At 42.7% G+C, this 13,554-nt stretch overlaps 4 protein-coding genes across 4 annotated transcripts; all 4 read right to left on the bottom strand.

Annotated features, from left to right (window-relative positions):
* Positions 1–908: 908 nt before the first annotated feature.
* Positions 909–2,931, bottom strand: LOC136420997 (zinc finger protein 782-like). Its single transcript, XM_066408142.1, has one exon. The coding sequence runs from the start codon at positions 2,929–2,931 to the stop codon at positions 1,867–1,869; it is 1,065 nt and encodes a 354-aa protein (XP_066264239.1). The 3' UTR covers positions 909–1,866.
* Positions 2,932–3,762: 831 nt separating this feature from the next.
* On the bottom strand, positions 3,763–5,923 carry LOC136420996 (zinc finger protein 782-like). Its single transcript, XM_066408141.1, has one exon. The coding sequence runs from the start codon at positions 5,921–5,923 to the stop codon at positions 4,880–4,882; it is 1,044 nt and encodes a 347-aa protein (XP_066264238.1). The 3' UTR covers positions 3,763–4,879.
* An 835-nt stretch (positions 5,924–6,758) lies between these two features.
* On the bottom strand, positions 6,759–9,291 carry LOC136421159 (zinc finger protein 782-like). Its single transcript, XM_066408317.1, has 2 exons — positions 9,200–9,291; positions 6,759–8,670 (listed from the first exon to the last, which is right to left on the bottom strand). Exons 1-2 carry the CDS (start codon positions 9,236–9,238, stop codon positions 7,699–7,701), a joined length of 1,011 nt encoding a protein of 336 aa, XP_066264414.1. The 5' UTR covers positions 9,239–9,291; the 3' UTR covers positions 6,759–7,698.
* A 342-nt stretch (positions 9,292–9,633) lies between these two features.
* Positions 9,634–13,509, bottom strand: LOC136420856 (zinc finger protein 624-like). Its single transcript, XM_066407969.1, has 2 exons — positions 13,272–13,509; positions 9,634–12,529 (listed from the first exon to the last, which is right to left on the bottom strand). The coding sequence occupies exon 2, from the start codon at positions 12,527–12,529 to the stop codon at positions 10,583–10,585; it is 1,947 nt and encodes a 648-aa protein (XP_066264066.1). The 5' UTR covers positions 13,272–13,509; the 3' UTR covers positions 9,634–10,582.
* Positions 13,510–13,554: the final 45 nt, after the last annotated feature.

Here is a 13,554-nt window from a genome sequence, read left to right as displayed (position 1 = left end):
GTTAATATGACATAGCCACCCCCGAATTGCCATGATTTCACCAAAAGTCCCCCAAGAAAAGTTTTGATGTCCTCCTTTATTTCGATCCTCGCTCAACCTGGGCCAGTCTAGGCGCCTGCGTGAAAGCTGACACCTCCCGCCGCCCCCCCCCCCCTTCTACCGCGTTTTTCTGAAACGGGAGGGCGGCCCTAGCAAGTGCGCTCTGTGACAGATAGATCTAGAAAACTAGAAACCAATAAATTAACCCCGATCGATTTATTTCCTCGGAGAAATTGTTCGAATTCTCGTATCCTCAAGGTATGACCTGATTGACCTCTATCTTACTCATTCGAAGAAAACAAAGTTCTTTCTCACCTTAGCAGTGATTCTAGAAGTCTGGATTCCACAACAAGTTTGTCCCGGAGTTCTAAGGAGTCTGTGCTGCTCTGATTTGTAACCCTCCGAACGCCTTGAGACAGAGATCGGAGGCACAGATGGCACTTCCAGACGCCACGCGTTCCTCCTGTCAGGATAGCGGTCACTAGGTGTCAAAGGTCAGATAGCAAAGGTCACGTCGATTTTTGTAGCCCGATTACCCAAATCTATCCATTTCTACACCGTATGTATGTTTCTGAAGTTTACCTACTTGCAACTAGCCTTGCAGCACTAACTTGCAAATGAACTTTGTCGGTTAGCTTGAGTGCCTCCTTCCCCAATTCCTTTGCAAATAACCTTTCATTGCTGATACATGTATGTCGGATATAAGACTACATTTGGAAGCAAAGCGTTAAAGGTGGGAAAAATTGGGATTCCAAACAAGATGCTTCTTTTACACTTTTTATTTGTCCCAGACGAAGCTTTCATCAACTCAGAACGTTGCTCTAGTTTATGTAGATAAACTAGGGAGCAAAAAAGCGATGGAAGTCCTGTCATAGTTGGCAGGTTTAATATGAACAGCTGTCCAGAAAACGCTTAACAAGTTACAAAATTACAAACAACAGATATGATAAAGATAATGTTAGAAAAAACTTTCTCTCTTAAATTTCTATCGTACAAATGCTAACAAGCATATCTCTCTATACCAGAGACGTCGAATGGGTAGTGGGCAAAGAGGAGGTGTTTTCTCCTGATTGACATGTCTGTGCAAAACTTTTCTTCCGTCTGTCTAATGTATATTTTGCCACACCAACGGTCCACTTGTGTACTCATATAACCAAACCCTTCTTGTTCTACCTCTAATGTGCCTAAAACAATACCCAAGTTAAATAAATGTAAGATGAAATATATCGAAACGAATTAAACTAACGTATTCGTACTACATATTCAATATCATTAGTGCCTATAGTTAAGATATAATCTAACTTGCTTAACTTGAACTTACTATGAAAAAAGCAAATCAAAACGTTTGGAACTAAAGCAGTAATTATGGTGTCAAATAAACTACACAAAATATAATCAAAAACGCGTGTTTTCCTAACAAACAACTTACAACATACTTATACTTAAATGCAAACATGTAAACTTTTACTTAACCGTCGGACGCTGTCCATCTCACGGTGCAGATCCCGTACTAACATAGATCTTGTCAATTGGAACACGTCCCCAATCCTTCCTGACATAACTATTTGCAAAACTACTTTGTGACATCCCCTTGTAAGGGAACATACAGAACATATAGCTCTAAAACGGTTTACAAAATGACCGGAAACAATATCCAGGTACAATGGTATCATATTTTTGAATGAAAGATCCTCTAATACAACACTGTCATAAGAAGCTACACTCATTTGTTACTTGCGTCTCTTCCAAAGCGATATCATCTTCAATGATCAAACAGTCCCGGATTCCAAGGAGAAGACAAGGAATGTTGAGATTTTCGCCAGGCACTTACACTTCGCTCTTGTCCTTGGCATGTTTGGCCATGTGCCTCTTCAGACTTACTTTCTGTGCTGCAGAGTAGTCGCACTGGTCACATTTGTGGGGTTTCACAACGGCGTGTGTGGCCATGTGCTTCTTCAAGCTACCCTTCTCTGCTGACGCATAACAACAAACTTCACACTTGTAGGGCTTTTCACCTGTGTGTTTTGTAATGTGCCTTCTTACGTTTGCTTTGCTGGTGGTGAAATAGTCGCATTTCTCACATTGGAAAGGCTTCTCACCAGTGTGTTTTGTCATGTGGTTCCTTAAGTGTGCTTTGTTGGTTGTGAAATACTCGCATTCCTCACATTGATAAGGCTTCTCACCAGTGTGTTTAGTCATGTGTTCTTTCAAAGAGGTCATTCGTGCTGCCGCATAGCCACAGATGCCACATTTGTACGGCTTTTTTTCGCCAGTGTGCGTGCTAATGTGACACTTCAAATTTCTTTTATCGACTGTCGAATAATCACAAAGTTGACATTTGTGAGGTTTCTCCCCGGTGTGGGTAGTCATGTGGTACTTCAAATTCCTTTTAGTTACTGCAGAATAGTCGCACAGTGTGCACTTGTGCGGCTTAGTGTTGGTGTGTTTAGCCATGATGTGGTTCTTTAGGCTAACATTCTGTGTTGTAGAATAATCACAGTAAGAGCACTGATGAGGTCTCTCACCGGTGTGCACTGCCTGGACGTGCTGTTTCAGGTGCCCCTTCTGTGCTGTAGAATAGTCGCACTGGTCACACTTGAACGGTCTCTCACCAGTGTGGGTCCTGATGTGTTTTGTCATCGCTGATTTAGCTATCGTTTCATACTCACAGTGCGGACAGCTGTGTTTCTTTCTCTTTCTTCCACTTTCGCCACTTTCACTTTCACCAGCATGGCAAGGTTTCAGGTTACGCCACCTTGATGTAGAGGAGTTTTGGTGTGGTCTCCCACCGCTGTGAATCTTGACTCGCTGTTCTCCTGTCCCTCCGTTGTCAGTTTCTGGACAGCTGGGCTCCTGTCCTGACTCTTGATGCTTGCCTTCAGTAGACTCCATCATCTAATTTTGAGCAAGTAAAAATGGTTAATTATGGAAAACGAGTATGAAGTCACAACCACCCCAGAATTGCTAAGATTTCTCCAAGAACCCCGTCAAAAAGGCTTTTTAATGTTTTAATGTCCATGGGGTCTAGGCGCCTGCACTAAAGCTGGTGTGCCCCTTACTACGCTTTCTCCGTAGCGGGACGGTGGCCCTAGCAAGTGCACAGTCACAGATTGACGTAAAAAAACTAGAAACCAACAAAATAACCCCGAAAGTTTTATTTACTTGGAGATGTTGTTCGAATTCCTGTCCTGCTTGACCTCTTGACCCACACCATTACACATTCGAAGAAAACAAAGTTCTTTCTTACCTTTGCAGCGACTCTAGAAGTATAGATTCCACAAGAAGTTTGTCTTAGATTTCCAAGAAGTCTGTGCTGCTCTGATTTGTAACCCTCCGAACACCTTGAGACAGAGATCGGAGGCACAGATGGCACTTCCAGACGCCACGCGGTCCTCCGGTAAGGATAGCGGTCCGTAGGTGTCAAAGGTCAGATGGTAAAGGTCACGTCGATTTCTGTAGCCTGATGACCCAAATAAAATTTCATTTCTACACCGCACGTTTACTTCTGAAGTTTACGTACTTGTAATTAGCCTTCGACCACTAACTTGCAGATAAACTTCCATTGCTGATATGGAGGATATAAGACTACAGTTAGAAGTTAAGTGCTAAAGGTGGGAAAGACTGGATTCCAAACTTTTTATTTGTCCCGGACAAATCTTTTATAAACTCAGAACGTTAGTGTGCGCAGATGGACAAAGGAGAAAAAAAACGACGAAAGTCCTGTATTGGTTAGCATGTTTATTATGAACAGCTGTCCCGAAAACACTAAACGTCATAAGATTACAGATATAAGATTACATAAAGATAATATGAGAAGAAGCAACCTTGAAAGATATACAGAAAATCTCCTGTCGTAGAAAAGCTGACAAAAATATCACTGTGTCCCAGAGATGTCGACTGTGAAGTGGGCAGTTGGGAGGTATTTCCCGAGATTGATATGTTTCTGTGACAAAAGTTTTCTTTGATACTTATGTTCTAGCTGCCTTGTGTATGTTTTAACACATCAGATCTTCACTAGAGTACTCATAACCCGACCCTTCTGGCTCTATCTCTTAGAATGCCAAAACGACCCAAGTTAAATAGATTTACCGAAACGAATGCAATAATCTCTGATATCATCAGTAACTACACAACTGAATCTACAGTTAATGTATAACCTGTTGTTCAAATGGATGCCGCTAGGTGATCACAAAAGAACCAACAGAGAACCAAACAGTATTAATCCAGCACATAACTTTAACTTGTTAGTATTAATCCAGCATAAAATCTTAACTTGTTAGTATTAATCCAGCACAAAACTTTAACTTGATATTAAAAAAACCAATCAAAATGTGTAGAATGAGAACAGTAATAAAGGTATAAAAAACTACACAAAATATAATTTAAAAACGCGTGTTTTCCTAACACACAGGCTACAACATACTGATACTACAAGCTTTTGGAAACGATTGAAAATTCAAACATGTCAACCTTGACGTGAGCTTCAGACGCTCTGATCTCCATTTCACGTTTACGTACTCAAATAAACCTTGTCAGTTTGCACACGCCCCCAATCCTTCCTGACACATCTATTTGCAAAACTACTTTGTTACATCCCCTTGGGAGGGCACATACAGAACATGCAGTTCTAAAACGGTTTACAAAATGTTAGGAAGCAATCTCTAAGTACAATTGTATCATATGTCTAAATGGAAAACCCTCCAATACAACGCTGTCATCAAAGGCTACACTTATTTGTTATTTGCGTTTCTTTGAATGGAAAATCATCTTCAATGATCAAACAGTTCCTTTACCAGATTCCAAGGAGAAGACAAGGAATGTTGAGATTTTCGCCAGGCACTTAAACGTCGCTCTTGTCCTTGGCATGTTTGGCCATGTGCCTCTTCAAACTTACTTTCTGTGCTGCAGAGTAGTCGCACTGGTCACATTTGTAGGGTTTCACAACAGCGTGTGTGGCCATGTGCTTCCTAAGGTTACCCTTCTCTGCTGCCGCATAACTACAAACATCACACATGTATGGCTTCTCACCGGTGTGTACTCTCATGTGCTTCGTTAAGTGTGCTTTGCTGGTTGTGAAATAGTCGCATTCCTCACATTGGTAAGGCTTCTCACCAGTGTGTTTGGTCATGTGTTCTTTCAAAGAGGACATATATGTCGCCGCATAGCCACAAATGCCACATTTGTATGGCTTTTCACCAGTGTGCGTGGCCATGTGCCGCTTTAAAGTGTTGGAACTTACTGTAGAATAATCACAAAGTTCACATTTGTATGGTTTCTCACCAGTGTGGATGGCCATGTGCAGTTTCAAACTCCGCTTGTAATGGGTGGCGTAAGGACACATATCACACTTGAATGGTTTCTCCTTAGTGTGGGTTGCCATGTGGAGCTTCAAACTCTTTTTGGTTACCGCAGCATAGTCGCACAGCGTGCACTTGTGCGGCTTAGTGTTGGTGTGTTTAGCTAAGATGTGGTTCTTTAGGCTAACATTCTGTGCTGCAGAATAATCACAGAAAGTGCACTGATAAGGTCTCTCACCGGTGTGCACTGCACGGACATGCTTTTTCAAGTTACTCGTAAGTGCTGCTGAATAGTCGCACTGCTGGCACTTGAACGGTCTCTCACCAGTGTGGGTCCTGATGTGTGATGTCATCGTATCTTTCCTTTTCGTTTCATACTCACAGTGAGGACAGCTGTGTTTCTTACGTTTTTTCTGACTTTCACCAGCATGACCACGTTCATGGTCACGCCCGGTTGACGCAGAAGATGCTGGGTGTGGTCTCTCACCAGTGTGAATCTCGAGTTGCTCTCCTGTCCCTCGGTTGTCAGTTTCTGCACAGCTGGGCTCCCCTCCTGACTCTATTTGCTCGCCTTCAATCGACTCCATCATCTAATTTTGAGCAAGAAAAATGGTTAATATGACATAACCACCCCCGAATTGCCATGATTTCACCCCTTTCAAGAAAAGTTTTGATGTCCTCCTTTATTTTGAATTTGATCCTCGCTCAACGTGGGCCGGTCTAGGTGCCTGCGCTAAAGCTGCCCCCCCTACCACGTTTTTTATGTAGTAAGTGCGCTCTGTCGCACATAGACGTAAAAAAACCTAGAAACTAACAAAATAACCCTGAACGATTTATCAACTTGGAGATATTGATCAAACTACTGCCTGACCTCTTGACCTACATCTTACCCATACGAAGAAAACAAAGTTCTTTCTCACCTTAGCAGCGACTCTAGAAGGATGGATTCCACAAGAAGTCTGTCTTGGAGTTCTAAGGAGTCTGTGCTGCTCTGATTTGTAACCCTCCGAACACCTTGAGACAGAGATCTGAGGCACAGATGACACTTCCAGACGCCACGCGTTCCTCCCGTCAGGATAGCGGTCCTTAGGTGTCAAAGGTCAGAGAGGAAAGGTCATATCCATTTTGAAGCCTGATTACCCAAATCAAATTTCATTTCTACACAGCACGTATGTTTCTGAAGTTTACGTCCTTGCATCTAGCCATGGAGCAGTTACTTGCAAATTAACTTTCATTGATGATATGGCGGATATAAGACTACAGTTAGAAGAAGAGTGCTAAAGGTGGGAAAAATTGGGATTCCAAACAAGATGCTTCTTTTACACTTTTTATTTGTCCCAGACGAAGCTTTCATAAACTCAGAACGTTGCTCTAGTGTATGTAGATAATCTAGGGAGCAAAAAAGCGATGGAAGTCCTGTCATAGTTAGCAGGTTTAATATGAACAGCTGTCCAGACAACGCTTAACAAGTTACAAAATTACAAACAACAGATATGATAAAGATAATGTTAGAAAAAACTCTTTCTCTTAAATTTCTATCGTACAAATGCTAATAAGCATATCTCTCTATACCAGAGACGTCGAATGGGTAGTGGGCAAAGAGGAGGTGTTTTCTCTGGATTGACTTTTCTTCCGTCTGCCTCATGTATATTTTACCACATCAACTTTTACCACTTTTGTACTCATATACCCACCCTTCTTGTTCTACCTCTTATGTGCCTAAAACAATACCCAAGTTAAATAGATGTATCGAAACGAATTAAATTAAAGTATTCGTACTACATATTCAATATCATTAGTGCCTATAGTTAAGATATAATCTAACTTGCTTAACTTTAACTTACTATAAAAAAGGCACATCAAAACGTGTGGAACTAAAACAGTAATTAAGGTGTCAAATAAACTACACAAAATATAATCAAAAATGCGTGATTTCATAACAAACAACTTACAACATACTTATACTTAAATGCAAACATGTAAACTTTCACTGAACCGTCGGACGCTCTCCATGTCACGTCCAGTTCACGGTGCAGATCACGTACTAAGATAAGTCTTGTCCTTTTGCACACGTCCCCAATCCTTCCTGACACATCTATTTGCAAAACTACGTTGTTACATCCCCTTGGGAGGGCAATAACAGAACACACAGTTCAAAAAAGGTTTACAACATGTCCAAAAGCAATCTCTAAGTACAATTGTATCATATGTCTAAATAGAAAACCCTCCAATACAACAGTCATCAGAGGCTACACTCATTTGTTATTTGTGTTTCTTTCATACAAAAAACTTCAATGATCAAACAGTTCCTTTACCAGATTCCAAGGAGAAGACAAGGAATGTTGAGATTTTCGACAGGCACTTAAACTTCGCTCTTGTCGTTGGCATGTTTGGCCATGTGGATCTTCAAACTTACTTTCTGTGCTGCAGAGTAGTCGCACTGGTCACATTTGTAGGGCTTCACAACAGCGTGTGTGGCTATGTGCTGTTTCAAGGTACCCTTCTGTGCTGCCGCATAACCACAAACCTCACACACGTAGGGCTTCTCACCGGTGTGTTTAGTCATGTGGTTCTTTAAGTTTGCGATGCTGGTTGTGAAAAAATTGCATTCCTCACATTGGAAAGGCTTTTCACCAGTGTGTCTAGTCATGTGGGCTTTCAAAGAGGACATATATGTCGCCGCATAGCCACAAATGCCACATTTGTATGGCTTTTCACCAGTGTGCGTGAACATGTGCTGCTTCAAATTTCTTGTATCCACTGTAGAATAGTCACAAAGTTCACATTTGTGAGGTTTCTCCCCAGTGTGGGTAGCCATGTGGTACTTCAAACTCCGTTTAGCTACTGCAGAATAGTCGCACAGCGTGCACTTGTGCGGCTTAGTGTTAGTGTGTTTAGCCACGATGTGGTTCTTTAGGCTAAAATTCTGTGCTGCAGAATAGTCACAGTAAGTGCATTGGTAAGGTCTCTCACCGGTGTGCACAGCCAGGACATGCCGCTTTAGGTGCCCCCTCTGTGCAGCAGAATAGTCGCACTGTTGGCACTTGAACGGTCTCTCACCAGTGTGGGTCCTGATGTGTGATGTCATCGTTGGTTTATCTATCGTTTCATACTCACAGTGCGGACAGCTGTGTCTCTTTCGCTTCTTTTTACTTTCACTTTTACCAGCATGACCACGTTTCTGGTCACTCCCGGTTGATGTCACCGACTCTGGGTGTGGTCTCTCAACGCTGTGAATATTGGCTTGCTGTTCTCCTGTCCCTCCGTTGTCAGTTTCTGGACAGCTGGGCTCCTCTTCTGCCTCTAGATGCTCAACTTCAGTCGATTCCATCATCTAATTTTGAGCAAGTCAAAAGTTTAATTATGAACGTAAGAAGTATGAAGTCTGACCTGACATAACCACCCCAGAATGTCAAGATTTCACACAAAAATCCCCTCAAGAAAGTATTTGTATTGTTTTGATGTCCTCTTTAATTTTGAAATAGTCGCCCAAGTCTAGTGAAGGCCCCTGATTTGTAAACAGTTCTTGTGTCGACCATGGTATAAATTATACATGTCCGTCGATCGTTTTGCATCCTGATGTCGAAACGTGTTTGTTCACTTTTACTTACGTTAGGGAACTTCACCTTTGACCTGCACATGCGCAGTTGGATAAGTAAACACCCTTATCTACACTTTAACTAAAGTAGACTGTTCCTGCTTGTACAGTCACAAACCAACACAGTCAGTACAGTCAGTAACCAACACCAATCGATACATCTGCTTGGAGATACTGGTCGAATTCCTGCATGGCGCGCCCGCCGCATGACCTCTTGACCTCCATCTTTTAATAGCATTCCAAGGAAAACAAAGTTATTTCTCACCTTAGCAGCGACTCTGGAAGGATGTATTTCACAAGACATGTCTTGAAGTTTTAAGAAGTTTGTCTTGTCTAAAGTTGAAGCTCTCTGATGACCCTGAGACGTAGGATTCTCCAGACAAAACACTTCCAGACGCCACGCGTTCCTTTTGTCAAGCTAGCGGTCCGTAGATGTCAAAGGTCAGATAGGAAAGGTCACGACGCTGTTCTGTAGCCTGATTACCCCAATCTAACTTTATTTCCATAGTACACCGGATAGCGACTAATCTTAGAAGCATAAAGCCGAAGAACGGGGAAAATTGTATTCCAAACAAGACGTTTCCACCTTTTTTTCTCAACAAAGCATTCTTCAACTCAACGGAACTCACAGATCGCTATAGTATACAGATGGGCGAAGAACAAAACAGAACAAAACAGAACAAAAATGGACGTCAGTGCTGTCTTGGCTATCAAGTTTATTATGAACAGTTTGTCAAAAACATTTAACATGTTATAAAATTACAAACATCAAATATGATAAAGATAATGTTAGAAAAAACTTTTTCTCTTAAATTTCTATCGTACAAAAGCTAATAAGCACATTTCTCTATACCAGAGACGTCGACTAGGTAGTGGGAAAAAAGGAGGCGTTTTCCCCGGATTGACATGTTTGTGAACTTATATAACCTTCTTGTTCTACCGTTTATGTGCCTACAACAATACGAAAGTTAAATAGATGTATCGAAGCGAATGAACATACTTATTATCATTAGTGCCTACTGTTAATATATAACCTATTGTTTAATGGGGTGTAGCTAGGTGATCTTAAAAGAACCAACAGAGAACAGAACAAGTGGTAAATTAGTACTTATCTAATATGCTTAACTTTAACTTAATATATAAAAAAACATAAACTAAAACAGTGATGAAGGTATTAGAAAACTACTAAAATATAATCAAAACGCATGTTGTTTTCTATAACAAACAGGCTAGAAGATACTACAAACTTGGGATACTTTGGGGAAAGGCTGAAAATGCAAACATTCATGTAACCATAATCTCTCAAATTCAGGTTCAGTTTACGTTGCAGATTACGTGCTCAAATCAATATCGTCCGTTTGCATACGTCCCCTACCTTTCCTGACACATCCCTTGGTAAACCACTTTGTTGGACCCCCTTGAACATACAGAACATACAGTTCTGAAAAGGTTTACAACATTTCCGCAACCAACCTAAAAGTGCAAAGGTCGTATTTTCTGACTAAAAGTTCCTTCAGTATAACGCTGTCACCAGAAGCACAAATCGAAGTCTCATTTGTAATTTCTTCTCTTCGTTCATTGCAAAGATCATCGTCAATGATCAAACAGTTCATTTTTCACAGATAATGTTGAGATTTTCGTCAGACACTTATGCTGTGCTTTTTTCTTTGGCATGTTTGGCCATGTGGCTCTTCAAATGAGCATTCTGTGCTGCAGAGTAGTCGCACTGGTCACATTTGTAGGGCTTCACAACAGCGTGTGTGGCCATGTGCTGCCTCAAGGTACCCTTCACTGCTGCCGCATAACCACAAACATCACACTTGTAGGGCTTCTCACCGGTGTGTGCTCTCATGTGCTTCGTTAAGTGTGCTTTCTTGGTTGTGAAATACTCGCATTCCTCACATTGGAAAGGCTTCTCACCGGTGTGTTTTGTCATGTGGTCTCTCAAATAGTGTTTTTCTATCGATGCATAGTCACAAAGTTCACACTTGTACGGCTTTTCGCCAGTGTGCGTGGCAATGTGCCGCTTCAAATGGCTACTCTCTGCCGTAGAATAGTCACACAGTTCACATTTGAGCGGATTCTCACCAGTGTGTCTGGCCATGTGTCGCTTCATATTGTTTTTGTGCACGGTGGAATAGTCACAGTGTTCACATTGGAAGGGTTTCTCCCCAGTGTGGTTGGCCATGTGCAGTTTTAAAGAAGACTTGCTCACAGCTGAATAATCACACATTTCACATTTGTACGGCTTCTCGCCAGTGTGAGTGGCCATGTGAGTTTTTAAAGTTGACTTTAGTGCACTAGAATAGTCACAGACTTGGCATTTAAATGGTTTCTCACCAGTGTGGGTGGTCATGTGCTTTTTCAAATATAACTTTAGGTGGGTGGCGTAAGAACACATATCACACTTGAATGGTTTCTCGCCAGTGTGGGTAGCCATGTGAATATTTAAACTCTTTTTGGTTACGGCAGAATAGTCGCACCGTGTGCACTTGTGCGGTTTAGTGTTGGTGTGTTTAGCCATGATGTGGTTCTTCAGGTTAACATTCTGTGTTGCAGAATAATCACAGTAAGTGCACTGGTAAGGTCTATCACCACCATGCACCGCCCTAACGTGGCTGAAAAGACCGTCTTTCCTCGCCGCAGAGAAGTCACAGTGGCCGCAGTGGTAAGCTCTCTCCCCGTTGTGTTTAGCCATGTGGCGTTGCAGTCGCGCCTTCTGTGCAGCACAATAGTCGCACTGGTCACACTTGAACGGTCTCTCGCCAGTGTGGGTCCGGATGTGTAGAGCCATTGATGCTTTTTGCGTTGTTTCATACTCACAGTGTGGACAGCTGTGTTTCTTCGGCTCCTTTTTAACTTTAATCTTAGGTTCTGTGTGTTTGGCCATGTGTATTTTCAAAGCTGCCTTTTGGGCTGCAGAATAGTCACAGACTTCACACTTGTATGGTTTGTCGGCACTGTGGGTGGCCACGTGCATTTTTAAAGTTGTCTTTCGATGGGTGGCGAAAGGACAAATCTCACACTTGAATGGTTTTTCCCCAGTGTGGGTAGCCATGTGAAACTTTAAACTCTTTTTGGTGACTGCGGAATAGTCGCACAGCGTGCACTTGTGCGGCTTAGTGTTGGTGTGCTTTGCCATGATGTGGTCCTTGAGTTGAGCATTTTGTGCTGCAGAATAATCACAGTAAGTGCACTGGTGAGGTCTTTCACCATTGTGCACTGCCCTTACGTGGCTAAATAGACCGTCTTTCCTTGCCGATGAAAAGTTGCAGTGGCCGCAGTGGTAAGGTCTCTCACCGGTGTGTACAAGCATGTGATTTTTTAGTCGCTCCCTTCGTGCTGCCGAATAGTCGCACTGGTCACACTGGTATGTTCTGTGGGACCTCATGTGTTTCGTCATCATCTGCTTGTGTTCCGTTTCATACTCACAATGCGGGCAGTTGAGTCTCTTCCGCTTCTCCACACTTTCACTCTCACTGTCACCTGTCATGCCCTGCTCTTCGTCACTTTCACTTTCACCTCCGTTGTCAGTTTCTGGACAGCTGGGGTCCTGTCCTGACTCTTGATGCTCCTCTTCAGTCGATACCATCATCTAATAGTTGAAAAACATTGTCAGTAAGGTATATCACGGTTTGAAGTGCACATGCACAATGTAAAGAACTGATGCGTTGTGGGTAATTTGTTGAAGTTGAAGCCCCCTAGCGATACATGAAGAATGGTCAGGGACCGTCAACTTCCGTGGTCGTTAGGTCAGGCTATCTTTGGTCACGGTTTCTTCAGGACAGGCGGAGATCTCTGAAGGCTAGGTTATCTTTTGCACCTGGTGGTTGTTTACCGTACCGGGTGCAAAGGAAAACTCCGGCGGCGGAAAGTCCCATTTGCTCCGAGGAGAGCCTGGCCAAAGCACGGTAGTATGGGTCTAGTATGGGACTGGCTGCCATATCATGCAAGTTTAACACAGAAGTTTAAAATGACTACGTTAAATAAAATGACTGTTGAGCCAAAGTAGCCGGTTCCTGATTGAAGCATACACAAACTTCGTACACTGTAAACCGCCACACACTGTATGTACTGTATCATTCCGCCAACAGCTGTCTCTCCGCCCCCCTCCCCCTGCCAAAAATTCTCACACGGTGCGCGCTTTCACCGTAGCGGGGGTGGCGCAAACAAAGTGCACACTATTACAGATAGATGTAGAGAAGCAGAAACCAACAAAACACCCCCGATCGACTCATCTGCTTGGAGAATGTTGGAATTCCTGCATGGCGTGCCTGACCCGTGACCTTCTGACCTCCATCTTTAGTATTCCAAGGAAAACAAAAGTTCTTTCTCACCTTAGCCGCGACTCCGGAAGTCTAGATTCCACACGAAGTTTGTCTTGGCGTTCTAAGAAGTCTGTCTAGTCCTAATTTGAAACTCTCTGATGACTCTGAGGCTGAGAATGGAGGCACAAATTGTGACACTTCGAGGCGCTATGTGGTCTTCCTGTCAGAATAACGGCCGTAGGTGTCAAGGGTCAGAGGTGAAAGATCACAGTGATCTCAACAGCCTGATTACCCAAACTTCATTTCTACAGTACAACGGACCCTACAGCAGTGACCCCCTGCGACTGTAGAT

This window comes from Branchiostoma lanceolatum, chromosome 15, assembly GCF_035083965.1.
Source record: "Branchiostoma lanceolatum isolate klBraLanc5 chromosome 15, klBraLanc5.hap2, whole genome shotgun sequence".
Classification (NCBI taxonomy): Eukaryota; Metazoa; Chordata; class Leptocardii; order Amphioxiformes; family Branchiostomatidae; genus Branchiostoma; species Branchiostoma lanceolatum.
Note: the sequence above shows the minus strand (reverse complement) of the source record. Positions and strands in the feature narration are given on the sequence as shown.